The 14,551-nt window shown below is 37.5% G+C and overlaps 1 protein-coding gene across 9 annotated transcripts in view; it reads right to left on the bottom strand.

Annotated features, from left to right (window-relative positions):
• Nucleotides 1–14,551, bottom strand: part of ERC2 (ELKS/RAB6-interacting/CAST family member 2) — a 413,891-nt gene that overhangs the window by 356,673 nt on the left and 42,667 nt on the right. For all 9 annotated transcript variants that reach the window (XR_007628669.1, XR_007628670.1, XR_007628674.1 and 6 more), the window contains exon 3: nucleotides 242–658. Coding sequence is in view for 1 of the 9 variants with exons in the window: in XM_050312867.1 (XP_050168824.1) it covers nucleotides 242–658 (417 nt within the window). In the remaining 8 variants the exon portion in view is untranslated. The remainder of the gene's footprint in view (nucleotides 1–241; nucleotides 659–14,551) is intronic.

The raw sequence follows: 14,551 nt of genomic DNA, 5'->3' as shown, positions 1-14,551 counted from the left end.
GACAATAAACCCCAGTTGCACTTTTTCTCTTCCAAAATTTCTTATACTTGCTTTCAAATGTCATATAGTCCTGCTGTGTATTTATTATAGATGTAGAAAAAACGCATACTATCGTTTTCAGGAGAAAATTAGAGCACAAAAAGAAAACACTTCAATACTCTAAGTTACATATCTAAAACTGCAACAAGCACTTCAACTATTGTTAACAAATAAATATTTTAAACAAAAAGTTTTTCATTACCTCTCTAAGATGCATGTTTTCCTTCTCCTTCTGATCTAAAATCACTTCTAAATGATTAACCTGAGATTCAGCCTCTGCCATCCTTCGAGTTCTCTCATTGTCATCTTCCATTCCTTTAGACGGCAAACCTTTACTCTGCAACATTTCCAGAAGCTTTTTTATTGATTCATCTCTGGCATTTAGTGTTTGCTTTTGTGTTTCAATCCTAAGCTCCATTTCTTCCAGAGTTTTTCTCAACAGGAAGAGCTCTTTAGCTTGTCTATCGTGTTCTGCTTGAAGCCTTCGAAAATTCTCCTCTGTGAGCTCGATGGTAAAATGCTCAGCCCCTCTGTTTCCACTTTCTTGCTGGAGAAGATGGTTAAGGTCTCTCTGGGTTCTAAGCTCATCTTGAAGTGCCTGGATTGTCAACTGCAGATGCTGCAATAAAGAAAAGAAAGGAGAAGAATCAATTTACGATCGGAATGTAAAGTTAGTCTTGGATTTAACTTCTGTTGTATGCTCGTACAAAAAGTCATTAGAATTAGTGATGAAAGTATATCAAATGACCTCATAAAATACCAGATGCAGGTGACAATATCCATAATGATATTATTCTTCTAGGAAAAAAAGAAGACAACATACAAAGACACACAATAATGTCAACTACAGATAAAAATAAGAGCAACAAAAGGCAAACCAACAAACCCAAACACTAGGCAGTGACACATCCATTAGTACACTCAGTATGCACCTACAAAGCTGAAAGACTCAGTATTCCATGTTTTCTAAATTACTTCATAGACTATTACTCCATAGATAATTCTGCTTCTGCTCTTCATGGTACTCAACAGCACTGCTGTTTATGAAGTCAATCAAAGCACTCACTATAATTAAAGGGGCTTTAGGAAGGGGCTGGTTGGTTTAATTTTTTTCTTTTTGGCAGCTAAAGCTATGAACATGTTTAGTAAACAGGATTACTGTATCTCAACAAGCAAACAAACAAAAAAAACCCCCACACTAAGCAATACTGAATTTTGAAAAAATAAATTGACTGCAAAGAGTGGACAAACCTTTGTTCTTCTGGCATCCAAAAACTGAACAGCATGGTAAATGAAAAAATGAAGCAAAATCAACATAAATAAAGGTCAGATGCAAGCAAACGAGATTCAACAGAAAGAACTGAATTCAACAAAAAGCATCTTCAACAGAAAAAAAAAAACCTTTATTGAGTTATACAGAAAGGCAACAACAACGTCACAGTACTCAAATATATAAACCTATAGACAGACTTTACTCAGTAGATGTGATAAAGAAAAATATATTAAAAATAATTAGTCCCACGGCGGATAGTGACATTCCTATTTTACATTTCTGTTCTTTTACACTGCTAGGTTTTTCAAAACACAGTAACTTGTCCTAAAATGTTTGTACTACACCTGAGTACAGGGGTATTTCTCTATACAAGAGGTAAGTCTTGCATTCCCTATTCAACACAGATCAAAATCAAAATGGATTTTGCCCATATTTAGGTTGGAACATCGATAATTATCCTAAATTACTATGATTTATGATGTTCATTTCAGATTATTATATTTACGTGACAATTTGTTTTCCTTCTCATTTTTTCCCCTCTATTCACTGCCTACACAGCACACTGAATTTTTAAAAATAGGGGACATAAATGTATGCCACGAGACATATTTGCTTTAATCAATATTCTGCAACTCCACATTCTAAAAACAAAGACAACAAAACCAACAAAAAACAGACAAACAACAAAACATTTCATTTGATAGTACCTTCATGTTTTACACAATTGCATGTAAATTTGTCAGTTTGTAACAATCATTTAAACTAAACAAAAAATGCACAACTTTAAGAAAAGAACTTTTTGAAATTGTGTTGGTCAGTTATTTCAAATGGAAGAAAGCATTGTCAGCTGCTAGAATTCCATACAGTTAGAAACTCTGAATAAGTTCTGTCATTAAGTAAGCACTGTTTTAATAAATGTCCACATCTTAATTCTTAGTATTTGCATCTTATTAGGCACTCTCAGTTAAGAGCATACAAATGCAGGCCACTCATTTCCAGCCCTGCTTTTATTTCATGGCAATTCCTATCTTTTCTTAATCTCATCATCTGTTTAATTAGCCATATAAACTTAAAAGCTGCCAATAAGTTTAAAACTCCACTAGATGTAGCAGTTTTCCCATTTTGAATCTACTAATATTCCAAGTGTTTATGACCCCAAGACTGACTACATCTTCTGCATCCCAAAATTATTTCACTCCTGTGACAGTGAGAGAAGATAGACAGGTCTTTGCTTGTATCCTACACCCACCCCCCCACACAGATCCCCTCTCCCTTCCTTTCTGCCCTTGCTCGTGCAGTGTGGTTTGTCCTAAGGTAAAGCACCCCAGGTGAATATTGCAGCAGGAACTGTCTGGATGCTCACACCATTAATACATTCCAAAGACAGGAGAGTAGAGATGTTTGCAGTTGACCTTGGTGCACATCAGCCTGCAAAATGGTGTAAAATGCTGCTGAAGACTGGGCCAACTGGGCAAACTGAGGTCCCAGGCAGCTTCCAGGTGGATCCCCTCCCCAGCAAGAATGCCTGCAGAGTAGCCCAAATGAGAGGAACACTCCCTTTTGAATGGGTGAGTACAAGTGCTAAGATCCAGACCAAAACAGAGGTAAAATCCTACAGTAGCTACACAGGTGCTTTCTAACTGTGAATTCTCCAAGTCCAAAGTCTGTAAACCTGAATTTTTCTGGCTGAACCTGCTTATATTATACACTCTTTGAACACAGACTGTTGACAAACACTGAATTTATGTGGACTGAGACACACCAGGACTTCTCTGAGAAGTTTAGAAAGTGAGCAGGTCTCAGTGAAGCTTGTGACTCAATAGGAGGGACCATGTTCAGATTATACTTTAATCTATTGGAATGGAGTTGTTATTTAGATACTACGTTGGTAATATTTAGGTAACATATTAGCAATAAATCTAATCATAATCATCCACAAAATCACTCTGTTCTTTCACCTGGCCAAGAACCTTCTCTCTACTATTATGCTACATCTGCTAAGCAACAGCAACGTTCAGCAACTACCACTAGTCTAGAAATAGTCAAAAGAATTGTTTTCTCTGATCTGAACAATGATTTGAGATACATCCTCCTAATGTTAAATTAGAAAATACTTATTACTTGATGCTAAAAACTATTTACAAGTAAATGTTTTCCCAAAGACATGTGGTGTCTCTACATCAAATGTTTCCACAACTATAAAAATCTAGCTAAGCAAAGGGAAACTAATTCTAAAATATTTACAATGCTGCAACACACAAATAAAAGCAAACTTGATGCAGATATTGCTAACACAGAAAGCTAAATGCAAGCTGTAAAAATCAAAACTGCTGGATCAACACAAAAATAATTGGAAATCAAAACTCAAAGAGCGATTCTGATTAAGGTGAGACAATTTCCTCTTCTGCCCCACAGCAGCCTATGCACGATGCCCTCAGGCTCTCCCCAGAATGACTAAGCACAGCAGAAGTTGTGGCTGCTTCTCAGTCGTGATGTTAAAACTAACAGCCTCAACTGTGGCAGACTACTGCTACTTTGATATAGAAGAATCTGGGTTTGCACACCTTCAAGACTTAGAACATGGCAGACCAGATTTAGACTTGTGCTGGCACAGACTTTTGTATCTGCAGCTAGCTAAGTAAAGCAAAGAACAAATGTTGTGAGGGTGGAGAGAAATTGTATAATTAACTGCAAGGGGGAGAAACGCAGGAGTGCTGTGAATATCTGTCACTCTGTCACTGCACAGACATAGAACTTTACACGATTTAGAAGAAAAAAAACATGCAGTATCTATCATATTTTTATATGATTGACCAGAATTGACCAGATTGACCAGAAATATTTCCATGCCAATTTGTTGGCAATATATAAATAGTTCTCTCAGAACTTTTTCAGTCCTTCTCTGTAGTCCAATTCCAAGAAGTAATCCATGGAACTGTGGATTGCCCTGTAAATTGAAACAGAACTAGGAAAAGAAGATGGCCCTTCCCAGATTTCAACTCATGTTTTACACCAGGAATTTCCTCTAATCTATGCCAACTAACTACTCCCAAAAGAATTGCCTGCTGAGAACTGTCCTGTCACAGTGTGCTTTCAGAGCATAAGCACTTTCAGAGCATCCCAAAGCCTTAGATATGATGAGCAGTGGAGGAAAACGAAATCTCAGAGAGACTCACAGATTTAAAACTGTTAGTCCACCTACAGAAGTGCACAGCTCCTCGTACTTCCCACCATCACACCCCCACCAAAAGCAATGAACATTTTGAAGAATCCCCAGTCTATGGGATTTTAGCTCACGATTCTTCTGTTTCCTTCCCACTGCAAAAAGTACAGAATTTTCAGGGCTGAATCAGTTGATACAGTCTAGTCTCTTGATAGTGGCAAATATACAATTCACAAGACTGTAGGAAAAAAAAATCTACTGTCTACATTGTAAAGAGCTACAACTATAGCTGAATAATACATCTGGAGAAGTATCACAGTAAATTATACTCTCGACCATACTCTCATTTTCTAAAATCAAGCTTCATTATTTATTCTGTCACTGTTCCATTTTGATTCTCCACCATATGAAGTTCTATTATTGAAAGGAAACAGACCACTTAAAGCTTCCTTATGAGCTGCATCTAAATCAATTTGTACATTAAGTTCAGTTGTGCTGAAACAAGTATTAGACTTATAACTAAATATTGCTCAAGAAAAACATGCAAAGCCTTATTTTCTTCTGTACGGGGTGGGGCGGGGGGGGAAGCCAAAAAGGGGATTGGAGATATTTTCTTCATCAACATAAATTAAGAAATGGATTCTCTTATGCATTTTCTCATCTGTCTAATGTAATTTGAAATTCTGACATCCAAACTACACCACTGAGGATCAGTGGACAAGGATTTTGCTCGAATAAGACAGGAATGACAGAAAAAGGTGAAAGGAGAAGACGGATGTAATTTATGAGGAATCACAAGAGATTCTGACCACACATGATGCATTTTCAGAATCAAAAATTCTGAGTGTGGAACAGATGTGAGAGAACCGCACAGCACCATGTGCTGATACAACCCTCTATTTAAAAAGGGAGAATTCTTGTCTACTGACTTGCCTTACTTTTTCTCTTTTTTTATGCTTTTAAATGTGGTGCCTTGTCAAATTCTATAAAGCTTGGCTCTACTACTGTGCTTTGCAAGTTAAATGAGGAATCCTGTCACATACACTTAAACCTGCATTTCTCAGCACAGACACGTGGTGGGCTGGCTGGGCTGGAAGCCAAGAGCCCACCACGCTGCTCTGTCACTGCCCTCCTCAGCAGGACCAGGGAATGGGATGAAATAAACCTCATGGGTCAAGGTAAAGGCAGTTCAATAAAACAAAAACAAAGGTCATGAACAGAAGTGAAGTAAACCAGAAGATTTACTCTCTCTGTCCCATGAGCAGGTCATCACCAGCCACTCCCTGGGAAGCAGGGCCTGGGTGCGGTTGCTCCAGAAGACAAACACCGTAATAAGTGATGCCCCTTCTTCAGTTACTACAACTTAACAGGAGGAAAACAAAATGCATTTTAACAAGACCTGGAAATCAGTGTTAGCTTAAGAAAAGCAGGTTATTATTTGTTTCCCAATAATTCTGTCTGTAACATTACCTACCCAGGTAAGAATAACATATGGTTTACAAGTCCTGGAAACTCAAAGATAAATTTTAGGCATTCGTACTTAAAAAATATTCTCATCAGATAAAGTAACTATATACTGTGAGAAATTCTCCATCCTCTAATTCACTGCAGCCCCTCTGATACTCTTTTATTGCCCTGATAAATAATTGATTGAAGCACTTATGGGTCCCTGTGGAAGCTTTTAGACCATTTGGGATGATAAACTTTTACCTCCCCACACAAAATTTCCCACATGGTCACAGCTCTACTTAACCAGCACTTTCAATTTGTGTTCTGACTGCCCACTGTTTACCAGAGATGAGCAGAGCCTCCATCCTACAGCTAATCCCAGGAGTAACTGCAGTCATAACACAGAAACATCAGCTGGAGTTTCACATCATCACAGCCCAGGTCTAGGGAACTGAAAAAGCACTCGAGCTTGTCCCAACAGCAAAGCAAACTCCATTCCCCCAAGGATCCCGCCTCCAGACCCCTCTGGTAACAAAGAAACACAAGATGAAAAGAAAAACAAAAAGCACAACAGCACATCATCCCCAACCCTGTTTTGCTCATGAAACAGCAGATTTCCAGTTATCTGCTCAGCCTTTTATCTAGTGGGAACAGTAAGTCTTCAGTTCTGCTGATGTGCTGTCCGGTACTTTCTGGGAGCCCTTGTTTTTGAGATTGCCTTCTCTGCTGTTAAAAACTTTTCTATCAAAAAAGATTTCACTCCACACAATAAATATACCTCTAAAGTAATAACCACTTGCTTTCACAGGGTATAATATCAAGTGTTTTCACTATATTCTATTTAGAGAGGATTTGCAGACATACAGAAAGCTCTTAAAACTTTGTAGGGAAAAAAGAGATCTTAAAACTCAATAAGCAGAGTGTTGTTCACTAACAAAACACTGCACTGTGTGTTTAGAACTGATTGAAATTTTCTTTCTGTTTTATCAAAAACAAAATGAGGAAAATTCAGGAAAAAAATAATTTCCTCCCTGGAGAAACCCCCCAGGTTGGGGTTTTTTTTCCAGTATAAGTGATGTTCAATGTCAAGCTTTTTATCAAATAGCATTATCTTCCTCTTTTGTTATGGTTATAATTAGTGGGGTATTATGCATTCAAAGCTCAGTACAGCAAAAGTGTCATACCCAGAGTAAGTTAGCAAATCACATGGAATTTAGCCAACACATCAAATTTCAACACAACTCTCAGCACTAAGAGGCCACATGGGTTCATTAACCATTATAAGTGGTCAGCACCTCTACTTTACATCCTGTTTAAGAGTCAAAAGAAACCTAATTTTTTTCTACAAGCAACAGTACCCTTCAATAAAGGGCAGGAAAATCACCAGCCTTCACCTACAGATGACAGTGTCACTGCAAAAACAACACTTTTCTGACTGACTAACATTTAAGAAAAGGCCTAAAACTCAATACTTTAGAGTTTCCATGAGCACTTCCTCTACTAAACACTGAAATTACAGTAATTGAAAGTACCAACATAGGATAGCTGATACGAAATGCTATTAACTGCACTTTATCAGTTTACTGCTCATTACTCAGACAAGACCAGCAGTGAAGAGAGGGGCTTCTCCAGGCACCAGAAATAATATTGTGTAAGGGGAGATGAAGGGATTTTTCCCTGATGTCAGTCTTGTCAAACCAATGGGCAAAGCAGCAGAGGTACAAATTGAAATCTCAGTAGGAAGGTGATTGACCATTCCCCAGCCTTCAAAAACATGCCAAACAATTAAAGTGCCTGAAAAACAATTAAAATATTATTTGTCTCAGTCTCACCACAACTATGGGTTTTTAATTCCTTTCCATTCCATAAAGACAGTTACACATTTGTTATCAATGTGGAAACTGATTAGCCAAATTGATTAATCAATTAGAGGGAAAGGGCATGCTTTGGTTTTGTGGGAATGTTCTGAGGTTTTTTAAAGAAAAAATAATGCAGAGCTCCCCTCACAGTGAAATCACATGTTATGTCCCCAGTGGACCACCACTCCATCAGATCCCAGCACAGATTACTGAGCCACTGGAGTGCAGTTTTCCTTCTCAGAAAAGCTCTAGGGACTCCATAATTATTTGGGGGTTTTTTGAGCAGTAGTAGGATGCCAAAGGATCAGAATTCCTCAGTGTGGTTTTGGGGCTTGAGGAGAAATTAGGTTTAGCAACAATCACAGCGGGGCAAGACATTACAGCAAAAAGTAAATAGTGAGAGTACTTATTTAAAAACAAAATTGTATGTGAATTAAGGTTTGCATTTCTCCTAGGGAGCTGAGTTCTATTCCTGCTCCTGTGGTCGTGTATGACTGAAATGCACCTGTTCGAAAATCTGTGAATATTTCTCTTCTTATTTTATATTCAAGAAATCATATTCTGTAAGAGCAGTTCAGTACAAACCACCATGCATGCAAACTTCAGTTAATGGAAAACACAAAGTTAAGAATTTGTTGTTTCTGATTGCCAGCTTTAAAAAAACCTGATAAGCCAAAAAATATTTGGCAAGAACTCTCCTCTCTCTTTGTACAGTAGAACTTATTGTCCAGCTTGCTGATCCAGTCAAAATAATAGCACAGCAAAAATCTTGGATGCTGAACAGGCCTATTACTTTCTTATTTCTCAAAAACTGAGGTCTAGCTACATTAAAGGAATTCTTTTTCAGGCAGTGAGTCAAGAAATTACTTACAAAAGGAGAGCACTGAGAGTAAACAAAGTCACATTTCAAGCACTGAAAAACTCGTGGTATTTGATCTTCAGACCCTCCCTTTATGTGCTTGACACTTTGCTATAGAGTTTCTGCTTCTGGCAAAAAGCTCTCTATTACCTTGAACAAAAAATGAAAATAGAAAGAATCCTTCTCCTAGATTAAAAGCAAAAAAAGTGTGAACTGGACTCTCTTTTCCTATTGCACGTTCTGCCTTCAAAGAAACATCCCGCTTCTGTCATTTAAAAAAATAAAATCTGAGGATGGGGATTTCTGTGGGCAGAGTGCAGGTTCTGCTAAAGCTACCAAAGAGAAATGCACTTGAAGGAAAACTACTGAGGTGTCCAAATAGTGTTTCCAATATTAACATTAAAACAGACTGGAACAGAGATGGTTGCCACTGTGAGAAAGCAGCAACACACAAAACACAGAATGATGTGAATTACATTAGAAATAGGAACTCGATTATTCCCATAATATACAGTTTTTCAGAGGACCTTAATACACATACTCTAAAAGTTAACATTTTGCATATTCTAAGATGTAATACAGGGAAGTCTCACAGCCTCACAGAGCTCATCAGCTTCTCCAAAAGAGATTCTAGTGATTATTTCACACTACATTTAAAGACAAAGAACAGGCAAGTTACAAGACCAGACAAAACCTCAGCACTGTCTTGCAAACATTCCTGTTTAACTCATGTGTGAAGCAGGTGCTTGATGTTTCTACACAGGAAATCTTCACTGACATAAGAGACAAATGCAGATCATCACTGAAAGCTGTAGGAGTGGGACACCTTAACATCTGATATGACCTTCTTATCCTTGTCACCTTTTCATTTTGTAACTTTCTAACTATATATTTTTTAATGCAGCCACTAGAGAAATGATGTAAGTTACTCACATGACAATTTCAAGCACAGCTTTTAGTAAGCCAGAAATACAGTGATAAATCAAGTTCCAATTTCAACCTCTCCCTGCTCTATTTTAATCAGCAAAATACATAAAAGAGCACTCTTCAGCTTGCAATTCTTTTTCACTACTAGGAATAGTACTGTGAGTTGATTAACCATAATACATAATCATTTCCCATTGAAACAATTTGAAAAGGAGCTTTGGAACTAAGTGTTCTGCTACAGTTAAGGGGAAGAAAAAGAAATCAATACAGAGATTTCAGTGTCTCCAATCAAAACAGTGTTCAGTTAGATCCAACAGAATAAAATGATGCATCACAAAATGAGATGACCATCTGGAAAGACATTTCTTCCTGAGTTACTGAAGAAATGTAAATATGAAGGAAAGAGAAATCATTAAGGGTTAAGAAAGGTCCAAAAATATATGCTTTCACAAGTTGGAAGAGACTTTGGTTTCACAATAAACTTTGTTAAAACTAGATTTATTCTTTTCAGATTTCATAGAAGTATCTTCTCATTCATGGCCTAAATGAATCCAGGACACAAAAAATCTGCAGCTCTTAAGTTTTCCCACAAGATGGCACTAAACCCTCATCCTGCAAAAAAATATTAAAAAGCACAAAAATGCAAAGGAAAAACTATAGCCATACACAGAAAATAAATAAACAGACTAATTCTGTTTCTCAAAAAGACTAACTAAGAATTAGAACTTGAAAGTACGGAAAAATAAAATTAACAGCCTAAATCAGATATTTTCTTACAAGAGATCACAATTTCCCCCTCGTAATTCAGCTGCAGTGGGAGGACACACAGACAACACCACACATATACACACACACATTCAATTTATACTTATTCATACTTAAAGATGTTTCTGTATATATATATATATTGAGGTAAATAAAATCTAAACATTCGTTCCTCAATATTTAATACAAAATAGTATCTGTGCGAACCGAAAATCCAACCCTGAGTCTGAAAGTGGATTGTCTTGCAAAGGATAATCATTAAAAAGCAAACACAAACACAACTGAAGTTAAAATCCAGTAGTAAAACGCCCTCTAATCTGGAGTACCCCAAGTGCAAACTCCAGTATCCTCTCCAGAATTACTTAAATGAAGGCCAGGGAATCCCTAAACTACAATACTGTTCAAACTTAAATCAAAGCATGATGAGCCTGGAACTCTGTTTAATTCTTGAGTTTAAAAGCTTAACTTACAGGTTGAATTATTATCACTAAACAAAAATAGTTGCTACTGTTTCCAAGCCTACACATATTGTTATGGGGGAGTGAGGGCAAGTGTGTTGGGGTTTTTTGATCCCCACAGAAGTTTTTCAAAAGCTTTCTAATCCCTGACATAGTTAGCACTTACCAACAAATCAGGTTCACCTTGGCTCTTTGTTCCAAGTCCTGATACAGAACTACAGTATTTCTAAGCTCGAAATTTTTTCATTGTCCTGGTTACACCATCAATTCAGCCAGTGCTGAATCCAATCCCACTGCAAACACCAACAGTCAGATACAACCTTTGCTTTTGCACATTTAAATATGGGCCAGTCTGCATTCCTAAAGAGCAACTACAAATATAGTGCAGCTACAAACATCAGAGTTAAATCTGTATGTCTTCCTAATGGCCATTCAACACTCCATACTGTACAAAACACTTCACTGACTTTTAATTAAGCAGTTAAGTATTTTAGATTTCAAGTTTTAAGAACTACTAGCTTACATTCTTTAAACACAATTATAAACCCTGTTGTATATTTCTATAGAAAAACATATATGAAACAAATAGTGTCATTTTGATACTAATCCAAAAGTGGAAAGAAATTTCTCAGCTAAGACTACAGGTCCACTACAGGGAGCAACCATATGCAGTAAATTCCTTTTTCCTTTCTCAACTACTTGATTTTTTTATACCCCACCCTTTGTTTTCCTTGCATGCTGATGGATTCTTTTTCCCCCAAGTACGTTGCATAATCTTAATTACTGAAATAGTAGTGTACCCATATGCTGGTCTACTATTTAGTGGTGTTCAAACTCAAGAAGTGCCCAGAAGCCTCCAGGGAGCCCATTGTTGCCAACTCCAATTAAGTAAACAGGTACTGGGGTCATTTCAGGCCAAATGCATCCCACAGTGCTGAATTTGAAACTGTTAGCACTATCTACTTCTCCTCCAATAGTTTACTGGGTTTTTTCCTTATTTTTCACACTGCTTTAAGTAAACATGCTGTAAGAATATTCCATATATATAAATATAAGGAAAAAAAAAAAGGAATTATTATAGCTATGCAACCAACTTTTCAACCAGGCACAAAAGAAAACAATGATTAAGGTAGGAAAAAGGAAAGCAATTTGAGGATCTTCTCTGTGCTCCAAGCCTTATATTCACAAAAGAGCAACACAAATCTCCACAAGCACACCTCTACTATAGATTTCCTTTCAAGCACCTCACACTGAGGGTAAGACACCACAAGATCTAGGGATGGGGAAGGGATTTTAGAGCCACCTCGAAGTACAAAATGCTTATTTAGTTGTAACTGCTGGCGTTTATTTTTCCCCACATCACATGCTTACACATCTGTTGGCTATATAATGTAAACTCATCACAGTTTAAGTACAGCTTTGTGACCAGAATGAATATCCCCTTTAACATATCCTCCCTTAATCCCCAGTTTTTGCACTGTATGACCAGAGAGGATTTGTTCTATTCCGTATAGAAGAAAGTGAGAGTACAGAATCAATATTCCTGTTGTCATCCAAAACACTCCAAGCATCCTGCTCAGCTAATGGCAGCTTCTGTCAGTAATTTAATAAAACGTATGGGCTCTTTTACCTTTTTAAGGAATTATATCATCTTGTACTCTTCTACTTTTCAATTCATGCTCAGATGCATCTTAAAACAGGATGGTTTTACCTTACTCTTGAACAGCACACAAGAGATGGAGCACATGAACCATAGGAACTGGCTCTACAGGTTTGTTTTCCTTGAATCAACCTCTGATTTCCCCCTTCTTTTCCATAGCTCCCATTTTCTCCAGATTTTCCTCCACATTTGCAACAGGTTCTCCCTTTTGTTGGCTTTGTTCAACACATATCTTCCAATTGCAGCTTTCCTTTAACCCTGCTGTTTCTCAGATAATGCTGTAGCATCAGTAGAACTCAGGCAGCAGCAAAATCTTGAACTAGAACAGCAGTGTTATTGTGGGTGAGAGGCTGTTACTTCCCCAAGCATGTGCACAAACATGATGACTAGTGAAAATAAAACGAAATTTAGCAAAACAAACTATTTTCCAACATGATGGAATGATTTACAGACCCCTTACAGCCATATCAGAAACAATTTAAGTGCACAGTGTCAGCTATGATAGGCAAAGCATACTGCATAATGCACTCCAGTGTGCCTGGAAGGTCTTCCACAGTCCGATGGACAAAGCAACTCAGGATTCAGTACTCAGAAAAATGTTACTAAATTCATGTCACAAAAGCCCAAAGCAATGGGATGCATTGCCATGGCTTTTCAGTGAGCCACTGTGCACATGTAACAACATCCCTGTGTGGGGAATTCAGACCATGCCTGTTGCAGAGTATAACCTTTAGAGACAGGAGCTCCACTGGGACCATCAGCTGAACGCTAAACATAAGTAACAGTTATAAACATCTGAGAAACACAGTCTCCTTTGCTCTGCTGCTCAGTTTTAACATAAAAATATCTATATGAAAATGACCTCAACTCTGTGGCTGAATGCATCTAATTACCAACTTCCCTTAGAAGACTCGATTTAAACAGAAACCTTCCTGATCCTTTATTATGCTTACTTTGAGGTGTTGCAAGGATTTACCAGTTCTGATGTTTCTGCTATACATGTGTTCCAAGACTGCACTGGCAATCAGTATTTAGTGAGACAGGTGTTCCCACAGAAGATGTTCTCAAGGAAAACAAATATTTTTCTTCTTTTGAAGGATTACCATGTTTTTGGAGTTCCATTTCACAGTGCTGATGAGAACTTCTATCCTGCCTGTCATAAAATACTGACAATTAACTAGCAAGCTCATAGCTCACACACTGCTGCAGTTAATCTCTCAGAAGCCAGACTACCTGGGCTCAGTGCTGAACTTTGTTCATGTTCTTATATGACCTAATCATTGTAAGATAAATTATTCTAGTGTTACACATCATTCAGACTCAATACTCAGTTTTTTATGCAAAGAATTAATACACTAATTGCACAGAAAAATTAATACTAATAATATTTCAAAGAACTGCACTACTGCCAGAAGTAATAAAATGTCGAATTATTGTTCTTTAATTTCAGGCCATCTAAATACAACAGGAATTGGAAGAGTTCACGCCCTGAAACATTCTGGTGTTGTACAGATGAGATCACTTGTAGCAGCAAAGGATTAATCACAGGGGAATTGCTCTCGACTGTTTCACATGCTACAGCTCCTGTAATTTCTAGGAAGCCCTCTCACTCAATCTATAAAGAAGCAAATGCACTCACATCACCTTTGAGGACATGTTCAGTAATGCAGGTGCTCCTTGAGGTGTAAAATCTGCACCAGAACTCTCGGGACTAAACCTTTGTGCTACTCAGCAGACCAGAAAGCCCCATCCAAAGGAAATTCTAGAGGGCACAGTCTACCATAAGTGAGAACTTACATCAGTTACTACAAATAAATTTAACAGTCTGCATCTTAAGCCAATTAATGTAATACAATTAACACTTCTGAAGAAAACTGCATTGGTTTCTTCAACTGAAAAACAGCAAAACAAGCAGGTTTAATTCTGTAAGTATGGTCTAACATCTTTACAGACAGAATTCTCTTAGCCCAAGAAGGTAAGCTTGTATTTAACCCTATGTTTAAATGAGACAGAAGAGTCTGTTAACTAAAAACATTATCATTCCAATCTAGTGACATGTTAGAGGTGAGCAGATAAACCAACTTTAAACATAACACTGT

Source organism: Myiozetetes cayanensis, unplaced genomic scaffold, assembly GCF_022539395.1.
Source record: "Myiozetetes cayanensis isolate MyiCay16 unplaced genomic scaffold, myiCay2020 scf18, whole genome shotgun sequence".
Lineage (NCBI taxonomy): Eukaryota > Metazoa > Chordata > Aves > Passeriformes > Tyrannidae > Myiozetetes > Myiozetetes cayanensis.
Note: the sequence above shows the minus strand (reverse complement) of the source record. Positions and strands in the feature narration are given on the sequence as shown.